We start from the raw sequence: 18,987 nt of genomic DNA on the forward strand, positions 1-18,987 counted from the left end.
TGGTGTGAAGTGAAGCGTGTCATTTATTGTGCCCAACAAACTTACCACAGGGAAATGGGTTTTATTGGTGGGAGTTTAACGGATAGTTTGAGATTTTATTTTATTTTCAGTCACCCCAGACCGGGCAGCTTGCGACAATGTGTTGGACGAGCTCATAGAAATCATATATTGTAGGGTTTAAATGTTCGGGGAAAGATGACGAACATAAAAAGTTGTCAATTATTCTTTCTCGAAGAAAAGAACGCTGTCAGTGATGGTCAGTTCGTCGGTTTTCACTTTGACTTTTCCCTTGCTTCTGTCTGGTTCCGACCTTCATGTAAGCAACATTTATTTGGCGCAAGTTCGCAACACAATCCACGCTCGGGTCGGAACTACTTTCCATTCAATTCGCAGCGTAAAAAACTTTTAAAAATCGTTAAACTCCACGTTTATATCTGTCTTAGAAAATCACTGATGGATTACTCTTAAGTTCACACTGGTTGGGGGGTTATGCAAACTAGCAACACAGACAACAGGCATTCCGAACCTGAATACGAGTTTCCGCCCGATCCTCTTGTAAGTTCCAGCGTTCGCTCTCTCCTGAGCCCTCCTCGATCTTTCCTCCTGCTTCTGGCGTTGGATGATCATCTTCTCCTCCCGCAACATCAATCTCCGTTCCTATTGTGAAGACATAATAAGTTTGTCGTAATTGACTAAAGGTTACTGCAGGTCAGCAAAAGTTTATTCAAGATTTCCTAGCGCAGTTGACCGCATATTACTCTGTTTCATATGAGATGGAAATCTTATGCGAGTTGTGCTCGTTACAATTCCTGCAAGATCATTGTGTCAAGTTGTTGTCTTACCTTGTCCTTAATCTTCTGTATTTCCTTGACTGTGGATGTCGGGAAACTTTCAATTTCATCCAATAGTTCATCCATCTTACTTTCGATACACGTAAGCATGACGAACCCGTCCATGTTGACTATCAGACGTCCAACAACGTTTCGGTAAACCTGACATATTCGTCCATTCAGCCATACGAAGGTATTACATGTTCTCACATATAGTGCACGAGGTTTCAACGTACCAAAAAGTTGATATTCTTTAATATCGAGTGTTTTATGATTGGGGATGAACACTACATTAACACATGGTTGGGACTTGGCGGGAGTTCCTATTCGCTGTACAAACCGACATTTTAAACCTAGTATTTATATCTGAGTATTGAATTGAGTTAATTGTCCTGATCTGTGACCTCGTGGAAAGATGACCTTGGGGACTGACCTTGGCAACCTTTGTGTTGAGTTGAGCGAGGGCTTCGTCACCGTTCTCTTGAGCTCCCTCACCCAATATGGTGCACATAACTTTCAATTCGCTACAGCGAGTTTCGTACTCGTCGATGAGTTCCTTCATCCGGGTTACTTGGTAGACCAATATCGCCTTCTCTTTGTTCAACTGAGTCTCCACTTTCACATAAGCGTCCTACAGAACATATCGTAAACAACTTACTGCCGTGTAAGCAACCGGAGGTAAGATTCTATGCACGTTACCATGCCAACACAAATTCGTTTATTTTTTACGTAAAAATAAATTACCGACGTCATACGACAATGACGTAATTACTTTCATTTCGTCGAAGGCTTCTTCGGAATATTGGGAATGGTAAATCTGCTTCAGGTTTTCCTCTTCCATGTCTCGGATTTTATCCATGAGGAACAAGGGGTCATCCAGGATGTAGCCAACCGTGCTTATCACTGCATCAGTCGGATAGACAGAAGTTTATGAAAGACCAAATGAATCAAATTGCGATTGTAAGAATCGCAAAACTATCGACTTTCAAGTTTCAGGACGACAGAAACAAACAAACCAGAATATTATTTTAATGTTGCCGACCCGATTGTGTGTCCGGATGTTCAGTCCATTCTTCGGGGTAGAGGGATTTCGATAAAGAAGCTCGACTCCGTTTTTCGGCAGGAAGCAATTGATTTGAAGGTTTCGGCCTAAGGATGCAAGCATCAATACTCACTATGACGCAATCAAGAACCTCTATGACGTAACACCACAAACAGGAAGCAATTCCTTTGTGATTGAAACAAACACTTTTTTGTGATGACTTGTTCGTACAAAATTCAGTTGCACATTTTATCTTGGAATAAGCTTTCTTACTTTAAGCTCTTCCGTTTGATATATGACGGCCTTCTCTTGGGCGGGGGAAATTCCCTGAGTTGTTGTCTTTTTTCTTTTTCTCTTCTCTCATCCATTCGTTTCTGATCCCACTCCTCGCTTAACAGGGGTTTCCCCGTTTTTAAACTAATGTTATGGTGAACTTGTTGAAGAAAGGATTTGTATCTGACAAGAAAACATGATTTACTGCAGGCGCTCAATTCCAACAGAACACGTGTATTTAATTTGCACGCATGCAATTTCTGGCGGTAAATGTTCAGAAATTACATCACCTTAAATAATCAGTAAGGAGTTCATCCATCTTCGATATCTCCGCTTTTAATGCACTTTGTTGGGCTTGTGTTCTTCGCAATTCCGTTATCTGATAAAAAAAAACCTTTTACAAAATGCATCTTGTGTTATGTATAGTAAGGCAGTATCAAATATAATCCACGCAAAATACAAAGTTATGCTATGTCAAAAATATTTCTAATCATAAAATTAGTGGATCAAAAAGTATTGGGACCTTTTCAAACTTCAGTCTTGCTTCGCGTTCGGCAGCCTTCATGGACTCGACCGCTGCCTCGTCCGTGTTTTTCAGAAATTCGTCGAAGAGCAAAGCGTCTTCATGTAGCCTTTGCGCGATTTGTTGGACCTTCAGTCCATAAAAGGTTTAAAAGCCAGCAGTACACTTGCAACACTAACACTACATAAACTTTAAATGCGCCTCTCCCTTTATAACGTATGTGGAAAATATTCCAGAAATAATACTTAAACCGCTAGGTGCCGCCAACCTTCTTTTCCTCTTCATGTTCTTTATCTTTAAACGACTCAATTTCATTCCTCTTGGTTTGAATCGCGAAATTCACCAAAAACATTTCACGCTTGCGTTGAACCAACTCATGCGTGAATTCCCGTTCCACATGACGAACTCTGCACATCTTTGAGGTTTGGGCGATGGCCTCGCTTAAGTGGGCCCGCTTTACAGCTGCTATTTCATCCTAGACCAGTGTACAGATATGACAACTTCGACCAAAGAAGTTATGAATGCATTTTAATTACCTCGTCAACATTGTTGTCCATTTCGTGGAACATTTGTTTTATGGCAGGGAGGGTACTCCCCGCATATCTTGACCTGAAAGTGTTTTTTTCATGAACTTTCTTCCTGCGTTCAAATCTCCTCAAGTTTTTCAATCTTTGTTTTTCGCTCTGCAATCAGAAAAGTTTATTCTCCGCAAAGTTGTAATGTTTTTATGTGACTCACTTTACACAAATTCAGCCATTCATTATCTGAGGGTATTCGGAAAGGGTTCTTCCCCCATCTTTCGCTGAGGCAAAAGCCATGTTTAACTACTGGTGGAAGCTCTAATTTCTGAAATTTACATGTTTTAAAAAAGCTTAAATACCAGTAACATAACTGGACATATTTGTACGAATACAAACCTCCCTGTCGTCTGATTTTTCCTGAACTATATCTGCTCCCTCATTGAGAAAATGTTCGGCCAATGTGTAGTTCTTCATTTTAATTACCCTTTAATTTGCGCCCCGTTACAGAATTATCAACAAGAAAGTATTTCAACGTCATGACCTGGATCTACTTATGATTTGGCGCCAAGCAGTTTTCACTTGCCCAAAGTGGTTGTTATGCAACAATAAAACAATGTTTACTATGACGTCACAATCCTTTACCTTTACAGACGCAGATGAAGAGTTTTTCTGCAGTATTTATACTGACTTGTCGTAATGTACTTCGAACATTCATCAACATATATTTGTATTTGCGAAACCAGCGAGAGATTTACGACAAATAAAAATGGTACCCTTGGAATTTAACTGGTTAAGCCACTATAGAAATCATATCAAGGTTTACAACAACTGGAGTCTTGTGAAGTTGGATCGGCGAGTGGCGAAGACAAACACAAAAAAGAGGAAGAATGTAATTGTCAGTGCAAAGAATATGGATATCAGGACGAGATAATATTTGTGGGCTACGTACACTAAATCGCTACTGACTGCTTCTGCAAAATAAAAATTATTTAAAATAGTGAGATTCACTGAAGGATTGCACAAAGGGCATTTAATCAGATGACCAATTTGCATTAATTAAGTTATTTAGAATAATTTTAATAAATGTCAACTAGTTTCGTCGCAGACCATGAAAGCCTTTTAAACCGGTTTTAGAAGCACGGTTTTTCCAAATGTGCACAACTTTTTATTTAATTTGCAGATAATGCTTCAGTCCAAAAAGTTTTGCTGGCTTAGACAATTATATGTTTGGCTCTTACCAATATTTCGGCTCGGTTACGCCGTTGTGTAAAAGTACCGATTTTTAACATTTTCAAAAGTTACACAAACTTACTGATGCATGAAATTCTGTCCGTCCGCAGGATGTATCCATCATAGCAAGCACATCTCACAACTTCATCCATTGATTCACAGGTTTGCTCACATTCTGTTCCGTTCTGCGTGAATTGGAATAATTCGCTACCGGGAAAACACGTTGCATTGTGGGTTTTGTTCAAAATCTTACCCAGGAGCAGTTCGTTGTAGCGAAAGTTGAACGATCCAAGACACGTGGTTTCGGGGTTTGAAGGTCAGAGCTTTGTGGGAACTCCACATCCCGCCGAAACCTTGCACTGCAGTCCTAAACAACTTAACGATATACCCCAAGATTTTGATTTTTTGATGTCGTTATCTATAATGCGGATCATAATATATTTCGCCGAAATGAATTCCAACAAAATAATATAAATTACATCAGCAAATTTCCGCTGGAATCACTAAAACTTTCTTCAAACTTACTGGAGAACACGAGTCTCCATCCTGAAGGCAAAGAATGAAGTCGCATTGAATCCGGATTGGTTTCGTGGAAGATTCTACCCGCTCATCCGACCATGCGAATGAGCGAAAGCGCATTTCTACGACATTACTTCCACAATCCACAAACATTTGGGTTCCGAACAATTGATTCACTGGACATCTGAACAGTAAAGTTTTACTGAAAAGTAGTAGAACTCGCATCGTTTTAAAATTTTTGTCGCCATTTTCATATTGTTGATATTTTTTAGGCATGAAATTGTTTGTGTTTTTAACGTTTGAGTTGAAAACATTTGTTTGAATTAATTTCATTAAAATTTCGTGAAACAAAAGTTTTAGAAGACTTGAATTCACCCGTCCATTATAATAGGAAGACTGCGCGGATTTGAAGTTGTTCCTCCCTGAATCACATGGCAGGTTTGCGCCTGGCAATAAAAGCAGAATTATTGTGAGTTCCATGCTGGGGTTTTCACGCAGAACTTTGTGCGTTGTTGGTGAAACTGATAACTTTACACAAACTTACAGTTAGCTGAAGTTGGTCGTAAACTGTAGGTGTTTTAGCCTGAATGTAAATATAATCTCCGGCCACCACCGAGTTTCTTTGAAAGTAAGGGTGGAAATTTCCTTCAGGGGACGACGCCATAGCGACATCTAGCGGTAGCGATTGATCGGGTAAATCCAACCTAAACACAGTGTGTGAAAAACTTAAAATCCACTGCTTTATATTGATAATAAAAACTATTAATCTTTGTTTGAGATATTTTTAATTTTAAAAGTTAAAACAGATAAAATTTAGTGAGGATTAAGTGGTTTCTAATACTGTATTTTTGGGTGTTGAACGAGACATGTCAACACAATGACGTCATGTGTCTTTCCTCCAAGTTTTCGAACGCGGAACGCGAGTTCTGTTGTGTGACGTTTGTAGTTCCACTGATGGAAGAAAGAATCTTGAAGTTGAGTCTGACACGGGGTTACCTCGGTTCACTTACCCTGACTTCCACGTCACATTGCGGGGGGTGGAATTCAAATTCTACTAATGTTGGAGTCGTTTTTGTTGCTCTGCACGCTTGGGGCACAGAATGCCAGGTGGTCTGACGTAACCTGGATACAACGAGGACGTCATCATCATCTTTGTAGTTAAGTTCCCGTAGCTCATCTGTTCCAACTCTGTTTAAATGAGAATATAAAAACGTATCAACAGATTTTTATATGAAGGTGTTATTGTGTCTTCTTAATCTCGAAATATACTGAGACAACGTTAACATTGTATCCAACCATGAAAATGTTTTCCTCTCGGTTCCAGACCTACCTCACTATTATGTTGGTTAGAGAACATTCGGCGGACGAAGGGTAGCTGTATTCTGAAACACAAATAAATAGTTGTAAAAAATAACAATTGACTGAATGAAAGTTGTGCTGAGTGTTCACTGAAGCCGTCCTGCGACAAAAACAACACAATAATATTTACAACGCAGAAGTAATTCCATGATTACGCATTACTTCTGCGTTGTCTGATTACGGTGGTGGAGATCCTCTACCCTTGTGAAGGTCGCCTGACAAGTTGTGCGCTTGCGCACCAGTGTACCTTGGCTACAATATACCCCGTGAAGCCACTGAGCTCCTGTAGCTCAGTTGGTAGAGCGTTGGGCCTGGTTAGCCCAGGGTCGTGAGTTCAAACCTCACCGGAAGCTTGATTTTTCAGATCTCGCTCCGACTTGTCGGGAAAAGTGGCTGATCTGGCTTGGCTGTATTGCCTTGGCTGCGAAGCCTGTGAACCTTATGATCAATAATATTTACCGAAGAAATATTTTTAAAATTCTGCAAAAGTTCACAAATACCCGAGTAAAAAGCAAGGAATCCTTCATCGTTTATCTCTCTATCCGATGTGAACTTCACGTACAACTCATGTCCTCTTGAGATGATGAGGGGAAGGCGTCCTCTTCTACTCCTCCCGGATGCAAAGAGACGACGATCCCCACTTCTGTCGCTTCCGTCGAAAACCTGATTGTTTCAATTTTACAGTGAAGATATTATCACAGGAGTTCAACCTCCGCTACCGGGGTTTGGCTTCGAGAAAAAATGAAAGAAAGTATGTTTGATCGCTAAATATTTTAGCGCAACCATGGCCTGCATCAGCCATTGTTCAAACATTTGGTTCCTCACCGTTATCACATCCCAATTACTTTGCGTTTTAATGGAAGCGAACCTCAGTTTGACCCCCGCTGGTGGCTGTGCAACAATATACCACTCGCAAACCAGGTTGGACGAATAACCGAGTGAACCAAAACCAGGCGAGGAAATTTGTTTTTCTTTATTCCTTGCGGTCAACGTTATTTCGTCACAAACCGGCGACACTATGAAACAAAGTGATTGATATTAGTATGAAAGTTTAATGCGGCAAAAACAATGATGTTAAAACGGGTAAATGAATTGTTTTGTAAAGTACGATGAAGTGCGCGTAGTTATTGTGTCTTTTCTCCCACCTGTATCCACTTGCACGTGGAACAGGAAATCCAAGTCCAACTTCAGCCTTCTACAAACCCCGAACAACTTGTTGTGAGTTGAAGCGACTGCGTCTGTTCGTCCTCCCGGGTAACGACCTTTGAAAACTGCGGACGGCTCAGCCCCAACCTCTGTGTGGTCGAAAGCCTGAATAAAAGCATTTCTCCGTAGCCCACAAACTGGATTTACTCGATTATGACGTCATACGCGTCTTACGTATTGATATTTAAATTACTGCGACCTCAAAAACGCACAATTAGGTGTTATGAGAACACTAGAGAACACGCACATAACGCATTAACTTATCACGACAAGCACTAATGCGCATTCCACTACAGTAAAGCCAGCAATGAGCAGGGGCTGCAGGTACGTCATCAACACTGCAGATACGTCATCAACACTAACTTTACACTCACGAAACACGCTGCATTCCTTCCAACATAGAAATCGTAAAATCTTAATGAGACTCTGCTGTTGTGCTCCCCAATCGCAGTGAATGAAAACATGGTGCAGTTGTCATCCAAATGACCTTGAACCGGGTATCCGTTAGGGTCAAGGTCATAGTGGCATGGAAGTTCAAATGATGAAGCTGTGACATAAAACTCAATGCATCTCTTCTTCTGGATTTTTAATCCATATTTTTATAAACTGGAATCAAATCTTCAATAATTTTAGGCCGCCGGTGAAAACTAGTTGTTTTCTTAATTGTCGCTAATTGAAAGTTACCTTTTATTGCGGATTCAATGAGTAAACAGAAAGAGACCTTCAAAATAAGTAAAACAAGGTCAGAAGTCATTTCTAACACGACTGTCAGCACCAAATATTAGCAAAATACTGATTTGTTCGAGTGTAAATGAATAAGCGGATATAGAATTATCCGGGATTATTCATGCATATAAATCATCGCAAATGTCATAACATGCAATCAAAATAATTTTATTTCATTTTTCAACATGAATCCGAAAGTTAGTTGAAATAACTGCTACCTATATGTTGTATTGTAAACCCAAATACTGATGCTGTATTTATACCGAATACTGTTCCAGCATAGAAAACCCGGCAACTGCTGTGGGAAATAATGTAGAACTCCGTACTACAGATTGAAACATTTCTAGAGTTCAAACCAATCTGCTCGTTGTTTGTATGGTTGTTTATTACGTCACAAAACGTCCTAATTGCCGCACAAGCAAATGAAAGTGACGCCATAACCACATGGAATATCACACCAATATTATAAAATCCTACATAAAATATTTGTTTTAAAACCGTGTTTTCTCTGATGTCTGTGAAGGGAATTAATAGTGTCGGAAGTTTTTATAATGGAGACACGATGAATCTACGACGATCCAACTTAACTTTGAGTAGATTTGATGAGTGCATGCCGTTTTCAAAAAGTTTCCATGAGTCTAGAAGCAGTGTTTATGTAAGTTTCCAATTGGAAATACTCGTTTGTGTAAAATATATTTTTATGTTAAGTAACCCTCGAAAAATCCCCGAATGATATAAAGCTGATTTACAGGACCAGTTTAACCAGTTCATATCTGCATTCTACGTTTAAGGGCAATAAGGGAAAATATGCAACAACTTACGGCAAAAATTCTCGTTCCAACTTGGAGGTGAGAAAGTTGGATTCCGATGTCCCAAGTTTGGCAGCAAAAATTTCCAGAAAACTTTCAGCAATTTATCCGGGTCCAAGTAGTCAGGTGAGTGACGAAATTCTGCAAGAGTGAGAGAGAGAGTCCAAGCAGTTAATTCCAATAATTCGCACGACTGGTTTTTCGACAAAACATGCAAAAATAAAAAGAAACATCCTCAGTAAAGCTTCTTTTTCACCAGAATAGACTTCTTTAGGAACAAATTCGACCCCATCTTCGTCACAAGAGGTCAGCATTCTGCATCTAATGGTTGCCAAAAGGCGCCACCTAACGGTGTTGATCGGCGCAATAAGTTTGGCAGTTTTCGTTACGGGTCAGTGGTTACGCAGTTAATATGTGGATATATTTTAGATTTTGTTGCTGAATAAATTCTTGGGTTTTTGGTAAATATGAGTAAGTTGTGTGGGCAGAGTTGACATCATGGTGGAAGGTTTTAACCCTCAAACCCCGTTATCACCGTCAACAGAGATTGCTTGGATCTAAATTGCATTATGACGTTTAACAGGTTGCGTGATTACTGGTGTCTGCTTTTCTACACGACAAAACGGCGTTGGTGCAGGCCAGGTTCTTGGGCCCATAATGCTTTTTCTCGGCGCCGCCGGGTCCATTTTAAGCGCTTGGCATTTCCAGAAATATTCGTCAGCAATTGAGGTAAGAACGATAAACAGGCCACAAACAACAAAAGCTTGTTTTCTGATTTTTGCATTCAGTTGTTTAAATTTAATAAGGTTGGAGAAACAGGATGTGTTTGGTGACGACATTATGAGTTGTAAGTAAATGTAAAATATAATCTGCGTGATGTGGTTACAAAAACATCATTTTCTCGTATTGTTTTGTGCTGAAGAGCTAAAAATATTAAAATAAGCGATGTTCATCCCCAGGAGAAAGTACAAAGACGTGATCGTCTCTTCACAAGCTTCAAAGAAATCGAACGAGAACTCGCAGACAAAGAAAGTGGGAAATATTATTATGAAAAAATTTTACCGAAATTTCCGTCGGGGGATTGCGTTGAAAACTTGCATTCAGCGAAATAAATCGTTAATAAACGCCCAAAGAACGCTGATTTCCAGTAGGTTCGAATCATTCAGGTTTGCATTCAAGACAAATATATTTCGCTTTCAAAAGCAGTCTTGGTGTTTATGAAAACCTAAAGACAAGGTTGGTTGTGATCGGATGATTTCATTTTTAACTCTGAACATCGATCTATTGTAAGGTTTCAGGTAGTCGATAGAACGTATAACAGTTAGGACATTCCAACCACACCCAGGAGGTTGTCTCATGTGGTCGTTAGGTTTTTTTATAACCAGGATCTTCGCCAGGAGCCATATTATACCTGGAGTTTTATACAAATTTTTTTGTTGTTTTATATTTTAAATTTTTTTGTTGATTTTTGTCTTTTGTCTTTTTTTTGTATTTTTTTGTCATATGTAGGTATGTACACTGTACATTGCCGCGTCTCATCTTCAAGTCTTAATGTAGTCGGTTTGGAACCATGTAAAACTCCTCAAAGTGGAAGTATTGATGATGGTTGAACCAACACGGCCATAAAACTTCATTAGCCGTGAAACCCCAGTTGTTGAGGGTTTGTAAATATTTGAGTGTTGACGCCACAAGATCTTCTCCAACACACACCATGTGACCGTCCTTAAGGATGACCGCGGATGCCGGGAGATCCGGATCTTTAAGGATGAAGCATTCCTCCACGAAAACATCTTTCTCAAGATTAAGACCCAGCAAAGCTTTATCCAAAAACTCTCGGTTTCCCAAAGATACCGGAATGTTTGAGCTGCAAAGCTGATGCTGGTAGTTGTTTATGTGAGCTTTGAACATTAACTGTGGGAAGTTCTGGCCCGTTTTGAGATGAACGATCATTTTATCTTCGGTGGATCGAACGCATTGGACTTCTCGGAAGAGGTGGCGCTGGCCGCTTTAATAAGAAACATGTTGGACTACGAGTATTGTTTGAACTGACAAAAGCCAGCATGGAAAAATCACACCGCAGGGATTTGAAAGGAACACAAGAATAATTATTATTCTAAATGTAATGAAAGTGGATGCCAGCACTACCTGTCATTAAAAACGATTTTTTGTTTCGTCAACATAAATTTTTTGAAGAAAATTTGATCCGGACGGAGAGAGATTAAAACATTCATCATCTGTACAGAATTTAATTTACTTTAAAGAATCGTTTAAGATGGCATAAGTTGTCCATTTTTAACTTTTTCAGTGTTTACTAAAATTGAAAGGATTTCTTCGTTTAGGAAAGTTCCAAAAATGAAACAAATAACGTTGTTACCTCAATAACCTCAGTTTACCTTAGTTAACCTCAGTTTACCTTAGTTTACCTCAGTTTACCTTAGTTAACCTCAGTTTACCTTAGTTTACCTTAGTTTACCTTAGTTTACCTCAGTTTACCTCAGTTTACCTTAGTTTACCTCAGTTTACCTTAGTTTACCTCAGTTTACCTTAGTTTACCTTAGTTTACCTCAGTTTACCTTAGTTTACCTTAGTTTACCTTAGTTTACCTTAGTTTACCTCAGTTTACCTTAGTTAACCTCAGTTTACCTTAGTTTACCAATACAAACCAACGTTCTCTTTATCCGGTCTTCAGTTTGAGAATCTGGAAGTTGTTACATTTCAGTAGTTTTTAAAATAGTTTGTTTTAAAGTTTCGTAAAACTTTTAAAATAAACATTTATTTCCACAAAAATATCAAAATAGGACTGTGGGTGAATAGTGACCAATGTAAAATGGAATATACGAACCGATCAGACGTCTGCAAAGTCCTCTATTAACCTTGAAACGGCTAAATAGGATTGTGATGTAACAAAGGCCGACGCGGTTTCAGTTGAACGCCTACGTGATATTTGCGATAGGAGGCGAAACCAAAGTATCGGCTGGAAGTTGTGTAACACAGCAAACAATACTGAAAACGCTAGAAAGTGCGAGATGCAATTGCAGCAATGTATTAAGATTGCCGATGTTTGACCCAAGTATAAATGGTTAGTTGGTGCATCCAGGAATAATACACAATTTTTACGTATGAAAGGGAATATGCGAATATCAATATAATAAAAACAATTGCTACTATTACGCAACAGGAGAGCTATCGAATATCGTAGGCCTAAAGGTTCGCCCATTGCAAAAAGTAGGCGGAACTGATGCTGTGTCGATCAACGGCACAAATACATACAGCTTTCATCCCATTTCCCAAGTAAAATAGAAGGGCTGGCAAATATCATTCAGTTATGCCAGTAAATTTTTACGACGCAATACATTAAGTTTAATTTTTTGGATAGTTTGAACAACTTGACAGATCCATGAATGACGTCATTATACCTTCGAATTAATCTTTGATGTTACATCACAACATTAAATGCGACCGCAAACACATTGCTACAAACTTTTTACTCATCATACCTGATTCAGACTTTCTTGATTTATTCTCTTGAAGGTAATTCGGAAACAACAAAGGAAACTGGAACTGGGCGTCACCTTGGGGCGCTTTTATTATGACCTTTTTTAAGTTAATAATTGACCTAAATACATTTTGTTGGGAGTTTTGTGATTTGACAAATGTATGTTGACAAATGTATTTCCCAACAAAACTTATGTCAAGTTTTTGCGAAGCAATAAACTTTCGAGGCGAAATATATCAACAGCCACAGGAAAAATGATTGCACTTTTAAAATAACCTTCAAGTTTGCAAGGTTCGCAACAAAACCTTTATTTGGGGTGAAAAGTGTCGCGTGTCGCTTTGATGCAAAGTCATGACGTATTCGCACGGTTCACTGCCCACGAAGAGTCAACACAGAATTTCAATAAAAACATTAGAAACCGAAACCATGAATAATGAAAAAAACTGGTCGTAGTTGTGACGAAATGTGCATGAAAGTTTCCTCATCGCTATGGAAATCAAAACTTTCTGCGAGAAAGGAGAATGCGTCGTTGTGTGAAGGATTTAAACCTTTAAAGTGTGGCAGTCGTTCGGAATTACCGGCCTCTGTTTCAACGCTCAGTGGAAACAACTCACCGTCGATTTTCATTCAAAAACCATCGAAAAAATTGACAGACTTTCAACACAGAATTTTACTAAAAAACATTGGTAATTTGTGGCCCCCGGACTCTGATGTTTGCGATGTTAGTGATGAGGATTTATTGCATATTTCATCGCGGATAAAATGGTTTAAAAGATGGATGAAAGGTAAATATTACCAGAGAAGTATGTTGCCAATGAAACTGTTGATGTTTTTAAGTTAGACGCTACCATTAAGACCTGGCAGAGATTGCAATTCAATTCATTTTATTTCTCGCAAACGTCATCGAATACGCACAACAACTTGCAGCAATCATTTCGACTGGTGACGTGACGAAGGACCGCATACCAGTCCTTCGTCACTGTATAAAAGGACTGCATATCTAGTATAAAAGTTCTTTGGCCTTCAATATTCACCTGTAGGTCTACAAAAAGAACCGTAGTCAGCCTGTGATGTAATTGAGTGTTTTTACGTGGTCCTAGCAGACCTGTAGTATTCTAAGATCATATAATTTCAAAAATAAGTGTTTTTCCTACTTATGTTCAGGTATTCATTATTCCCCTACAAGGCACAGCAAAGTTAACGTACAAAATACCCTGGAGTATTGGTTGTTCAATCATTCCTATTTACACAAAACAAAAGTGCACAAAGTCCGACTAAGAACTGGTTTGTCCACACGATGCATTGAGGCTTGGATGGAATGGAGGAAATCGGATCTCACATTAAATCTTCGTAGACAAGTATGAGTGCAATATCAAGCAGAAGTGTGTAAAGTGGTTTGGGCAATGTGTTGGGACAATGCTTTTTATTGGCAGCCTGTTTGTGTGTAATGTTTTATCTACAAAGTATATTTGATTATACCTGGTGTTAATCAAAAGAAGGACCAATGAACTATGTTCAAAATAACCTAGATTACTCATATTATGTAAAGGTTTGGTAATTTCAGATGTTGAATCATATTTTCGTTGAAAACAAATATCCAGAAGCTTTAACGATGAAAACTCTTTCTGTGCACACAAGCTTACATGAAAAAGATATTCAGGCTTGGTTTCTTGTTGCAAGGTCGCTTGCTGGTGCCACAGACTTCAACCAAGCCAATAAAGATGAACTGGTTTGTAAATTTTATTTTGTATTCGTTTAAAAGGTTTTTAATTTTTGAAACCTGACATTTATTGATGTCGTAACATAAACATCAAGAATTATTTTATTGCAAAGTGTTTACTTGTGTTCTTTGTAGATTTTGTGGAGAATGTTTAATCGCTGTAGACAAGTAGGGTTCGTTGATGATGGCCATATTGATCTAATAACTGATCTGCTTGACATTGATGCTGTCGCTGTATATAAAGTGTTCAAATATTGGTGTGAAAAACACAACATCGCTTGCCAGGCAAATTCCAGGAATTATTTGGTTGTGGAAGAATGGTTCGAGATGTTTAACAAGCAAGACATGGATGAAGAAAGAAGTCAATGGGTTTCTAAATTTGTAAGTTTGCAAGATTACACAAAATATTACAAATATGTTTCACATATGTTAAATGTTTTCAGTGTTTTGTATTTAAATTTAACATTATGGTTGCGTTTGTTGTAAAAAATGTTTTTTTATGTTTTGTTGCTAAACACTGTGGTCTGGGAAATGTTATGCTTAATCTTGTAATTTTGTTGCTTTTTTATGTAGATTGGTGCTGGAACAAGTGAAAGTTCTAAACCAGGTTCAACCAATCAACCAGAACCAGGTGAACATTTAATGGCGATAAAAATAATTTTCTAGTGATGCAAACATTTGTCTGTATAAGTTGAACATCAAGCAAATATAATTTGTTTAGAGCTGTTCACATGCAAGAGATGCTTGGATTCGAACTCACAATCATCACATAATGCACTAGTATGTAGTTTGGAAAAACATAATTTTTCAACAATAAATGAAAGTTTATTTTCTTTGGATCACTTGTTGTCTCCATGGCTATTGGAGACTCAGTAACAGATTAGCACAAAATGTTATAAATAACCCTGAGTCGTCTGTCTGTTTAACGTTTAGCGATATCAACAGTGGCGGATCTAGGGGTTGTGTTTGGGTGTCAGAACACCCCCCTCAGTATTGTACTATATTGTTTTGAGGGATGTAAAACTGCGGTTAGTATTACGCAACGCAGGAGCGAACACTTCGGGCCAGTGTTCGTCTCCGCAATTTCTTTGTTAAACAGTCGCGACCCCCGCGTTCACGCGGCGATGACCGCTTCCGAAACAATTATTTGTTGTGCCGTTGATACTCGAAAACCGTTTTTAAAATATTTATTTCTGCAGCAGTTTCAACACAACTACAAAAGTTATGTTGTTTGTTGTCACAACGCAAAGAAATCAACATAAATTACATGAAAAATGGCTTTGAACAACTATTTTTGCCGATTTTATCCACGAGCGCGGAAATTATGTCACTACAGTATTTGATAAGTATTTGATCCACTTAAACGTTCCTGCCCCATCGTACAGATTAAAGACTATCTGCGAAGATTACAGCAGTTGTTACTGGAAGCGTCCAGAATATCTAAAACGTCCGTCGTTACGGTGGCCACGAAGAGGAAAACACTGCGTACCGCATAACCTGATGGTTGACACAACTTTGCCAAAAATTCGCTGTAGAGGCTGCTTCACCAGAGAAATACTTGAACAGCTTTGACTGATGCATGTTGCTATATTGTTTCGGTTTCGATTAAACTTTACTGGACAAACTAAATTATTTTGCGGCAAGTGCTGCAGCATTTTATTGCGTTCTCCAGAAAATGTGACGTAATAATCTACAGACGAATAATCCCCCATTGTCACAAAACAATGATACTACAGGAACAAGGAGATAAACTAATGACCTTTCCAATCACGGCATTCTCCAGATAAGCCTCGCTCGCGACAAACTTCTTGCGATTTGTATATTGTCCTGAATCTAATTACACGCAACGAAGACGGAAATAGTCTAGCGCTAAGGGTGTTTTTTTTTACCGCCAGATACCTATTTTAGCCTAAGCCAAACGCGAAATTGGCGTGACCAAACTCGGACACCCCCCTCATTTTTTTTTCTAGATCCGCCACTGGATATTGATGATGCCTGCAAACACAGGCGAAATGTATATATCAAAAAAACGTTAAACAGACAGACTATTTAGGATTATTTGTAATATTTTCAACAGTAATGTTTATTTAATCAATCAGACCAGTTTTATTGGTTGCCAAATTGCCAAGTAACTTAGAATGTTTATTAAACAGGACATCTTTCTGTATTTTTTCTCTATTGCTGTAAATTATTCTTAGAAATATAAATAAGTATTTTCTTGCACTTGTTTAGAAATCTTTGAGCCTGAAGTTGAGATATCGGGAATAAATCACCAAAATTCTCGAACGCCCAAACTTAATACAACCTGTGTCACAAACTCATCTGATAACTTCAGGAGGATTTCCACTCCATCACTGAAAGAAGATGATCCGGCGATGTTGTTGTTTTCCGAACATTTTCATCGATATGTGAGAAGGAAGTTGAAAAAGTTGAGAAGAAATCAGTTGAGTTCAGGCATTCCGAAAAGGGCGACTGTGAAGACGAGGAGAAAGTCTAAGAAGATTGTTAGAAAGGTTTCCAGCATGTGATAAACAAAACAAACGGATAAAACAACTGTAAACTAAAAATTTGTAAAATTTGAATTTTGTAACTTAACCCCCGTAGATGTTAACGTAGTGACAGGACTGGATGTGTATTGGAAACATATTAAGTTCAAATTTACATGTTGATCAGTTGTTCTCATTGTGTCCAGGCTACAAATTATCCTTCTTTTCACAAACAAGATGTTCCAGAGGTTAAGTTTGTAGCGTGTTTAAAACCTGGCACTAACAAACCAACCAATCAGAAACAAACCAACATTGCTATGACAACACTGTGCTCTGAGGTAACAGAATCTATTTATTGTTGCAATTTAAACAGGTTTGATGTGAATACCAGGCAACATGGAAACATGACCCAATAGTTTTACAAAAAGTTTATTGGTTTATATGTAACTGCAACACACACTGTTTTCAACTTACTTATGTTTGTTTCATTTTAAGTCGTTGTGTCGAATAAAAACAACCAACACTCCACGTCACCATCAACCTCTGGAATGTGGTGGGAGAAGCGAGGTTGTTGAGGAACTTTACAATCTTATGAACGGTTTGATGAATTGTGTGAGAAGTATTCGAATATCATTGGGTTTATTGTGATGTTTATATTCAGAATCAGATGGTGATGACTCAGATGAAATATTAACAGTTGAAACTGACTCAGAAGGAGATAAAGATACAAAAATATCGACAACCAGTCCTGTTACTGAGGTACATGTTTATGCCTTATACAGAGGAATGTTGAACAAGTTTGGAAACTTCACGCTTACACACTCTATGTAATTATGCAGGATGGGGATTCCCGTAACTGTGAAGTTTTGAAGATGGATGAATGCAATCCTGCTGCAAGTTTGTTTTATTTATTTCAAACTCCAAGCAAATTGTAATTGGTTTCATGAAATATTTTATCTCCTTTTTACGAATTAATATTTTATAAAAAGTTTTCAAAATTATTTTACAAATGTAAACCTCGTTTTACGTTTCTACCTTTTAGTTTTCCTTTATATTATTCTGACGTTTTATGTCCTTTGATATTTTACCGATCTGATAGGTTTGTTACGTCCTGTGCTTGTTTTTTTTGTTTTGAACCAGATATATAAGAATTGTCTGTCCAAATATATGTTTAAATAACAGTGGCCTGCAGCTGCAGAAAGTTCACGCTGTTTTAACCTTTCAACTCTCAGTGCAAATATGTTTACCCATAGTTAAGTGGAAACATTTTACAAATTTGTTTTACTGAAAAATTTATGTATTTTTCCATGATGAAAAAGGACAAGAGCAAAATTATGTGCAAACAATTCATTGAAAAAAAATCACTGTTTCGACACACAAAAATCATAGTGAACATAAAAATCAAGTGTAAAACTACAGACAGCAGGATTAAATGGCCGCTAATACCTGATTCACATTAAAATATTACAACAAAATCCACCTGGGAATTAGGATAAGGTGATGTTTCCCAACCCCTGTTCTGGTGAGAATGTTATTCCATTGTTGCTGAGGAACTCTCTAGTTTTAATGATCCTGACGTGCTTTCTGTCCGGTTGATCAACAGCCATGTGATGTTTGTGTCCGTACACGGTCGACATCAGTGAGGGAGAAGGTTTGGAAAACTCCTGGGGACAATTGAGGATGATATGATGATAAATATCAATTTGGGATAACTTTTCATTTTATTTCACTGCTGTGACAACAAATTAAGTATTAGATTGCGATGCAATTCACCTCCTCGTGGACATTGAGGCCCCTGCTTTTCGCATGTTCTCGATCACAACGGTGTAGTTTGTTATTGAAATCGTTTTCCCATCTGAACAGTCTGTTGTACGTTGAATTAACTCTTTCCTGTGCGAAAAACAATTGAGTAAATAACAAACTTCTCTATATTTGCACACAAAAGATATTTAACGGGTGAACCGACCTTCTTTTCGTTGTTGAAATAAGTCAGTTGTCGGGCGGTTTCTCTGCTGGTTGGAATTGCACAAAACGCGCTTTGTGCCGATAACGGAAGTTTGCCCTTTTCAACGAAAACATCGTTGATCTTCATGTTATCCTCATCCATGACGAATCGCTCAGTTTAAATAGCAAGTCTCCCAGAATCCTGCAAAAAGATGTTAGAGCTTGTAACTATGTAACCTACGCTAAACTCTTGTTGTTCTAGTAATTTAATCCAGGCGATTAGAACCATACTAGTGGATTTTT

General features: G+C 38.3%; 4 protein-coding genes across 4 annotated transcripts; 2 read left to right on the forward strand and 2 right to left on the reverse strand.

The window, feature by feature from the left end:
- Window positions 1-174: 174 nt before the first annotated feature.
- Window positions 175-3,716, reverse strand: LOC145906524 (cilia- and flagella-associated protein 100-like). Its single transcript, XM_082993956.1, has 13 exons — window positions 3,586-3,716; window positions 3,407-3,514; window positions 3,205-3,351; window positions 2,937-3,143; window positions 2,669-2,797; window positions 2,436-2,524; window positions 2,146-2,328; window positions 1,873-1,979; window positions 1,603-1,733; window positions 1,264-1,461; window positions 843-992; window positions 527-657; window positions 175-310 (listed from the first exon to the last, which is right to left on the reverse strand). Exons 1-13 carry the CDS (start codon window positions 3,661-3,663, stop codon window positions 220-222), a joined length of 1,749 nt encoding a protein of 582 aa, XP_082850082.1. The 5' UTR covers window positions 3,664-3,716; the 3' UTR covers window positions 175-219.
- A 5,024-nt stretch (window positions 3,717-8,740) lies between these two features.
- LOC145907439 (uncharacterized) lies at window positions 8,741-10,150 on the forward strand. The gene is made up of 5 exons (XM_082994849.1): window positions 8,741-8,884; window positions 9,021-9,164; window positions 9,303-9,429; window positions 9,622-9,767; window positions 9,998-10,150. Exons 1-5 carry the CDS (start codon window positions 8,741-8,743, stop codon window positions 10,148-10,150), a joined length of 714 nt encoding a protein of 237 aa, XP_082850975.1.
- A 1,846-nt stretch (window positions 10,151-11,996) lies between these two features.
- LOC145905720 (uncharacterized) lies at window positions 11,997-17,924 on the forward strand. The gene is made up of 10 exons (XM_082992991.1): window positions 11,997-13,319; window positions 13,699-13,892; window positions 14,099-14,263; window positions 14,390-14,635; window positions 14,828-14,885; window positions 16,487-16,767; window positions 16,947-17,078; window positions 17,236-17,338; window positions 17,402-17,499; window positions 17,580-17,924. Exons 1-10 carry the CDS (start codon window positions 12,968-12,970, stop codon window positions 17,673-17,675), a joined length of 1,725 nt encoding a protein of 574 aa, XP_082849117.1. The 5' UTR covers window positions 11,997-12,967; the 3' UTR covers window positions 17,676-17,924.
- Window positions 17,925-18,025: 101 nt separating this feature from the next.
- On the reverse strand, window positions 18,026-18,931 carry LOC145906520 (cilia- and flagella-associated protein 90-like). Its single transcript, XM_082993951.1, has 3 exons — window positions 18,707-18,931; window positions 18,514-18,630; window positions 18,026-18,404 (listed from the first exon to the last, which is right to left on the reverse strand). Exons 1-3 carry the CDS (start codon window positions 18,845-18,847, stop codon window positions 18,228-18,230), a joined length of 435 nt encoding a protein of 144 aa, XP_082850077.1. The 5' UTR covers window positions 18,848-18,931; the 3' UTR covers window positions 18,026-18,227.
- Between the last annotated feature and the right edge of the window lie 56 nt (window positions 18,932-18,987).

The sequence above is a fragment of the Ascidia mentula genome, chromosome 6 (assembly GCF_947561715.1).
Source record: "Ascidia mentula chromosome 6, kaAscMent1.1, whole genome shotgun sequence".
Lineage (NCBI taxonomy): Eukaryota > Metazoa > Chordata > Ascidiacea > Phlebobranchia > Ascidiidae > Ascidia > Ascidia mentula.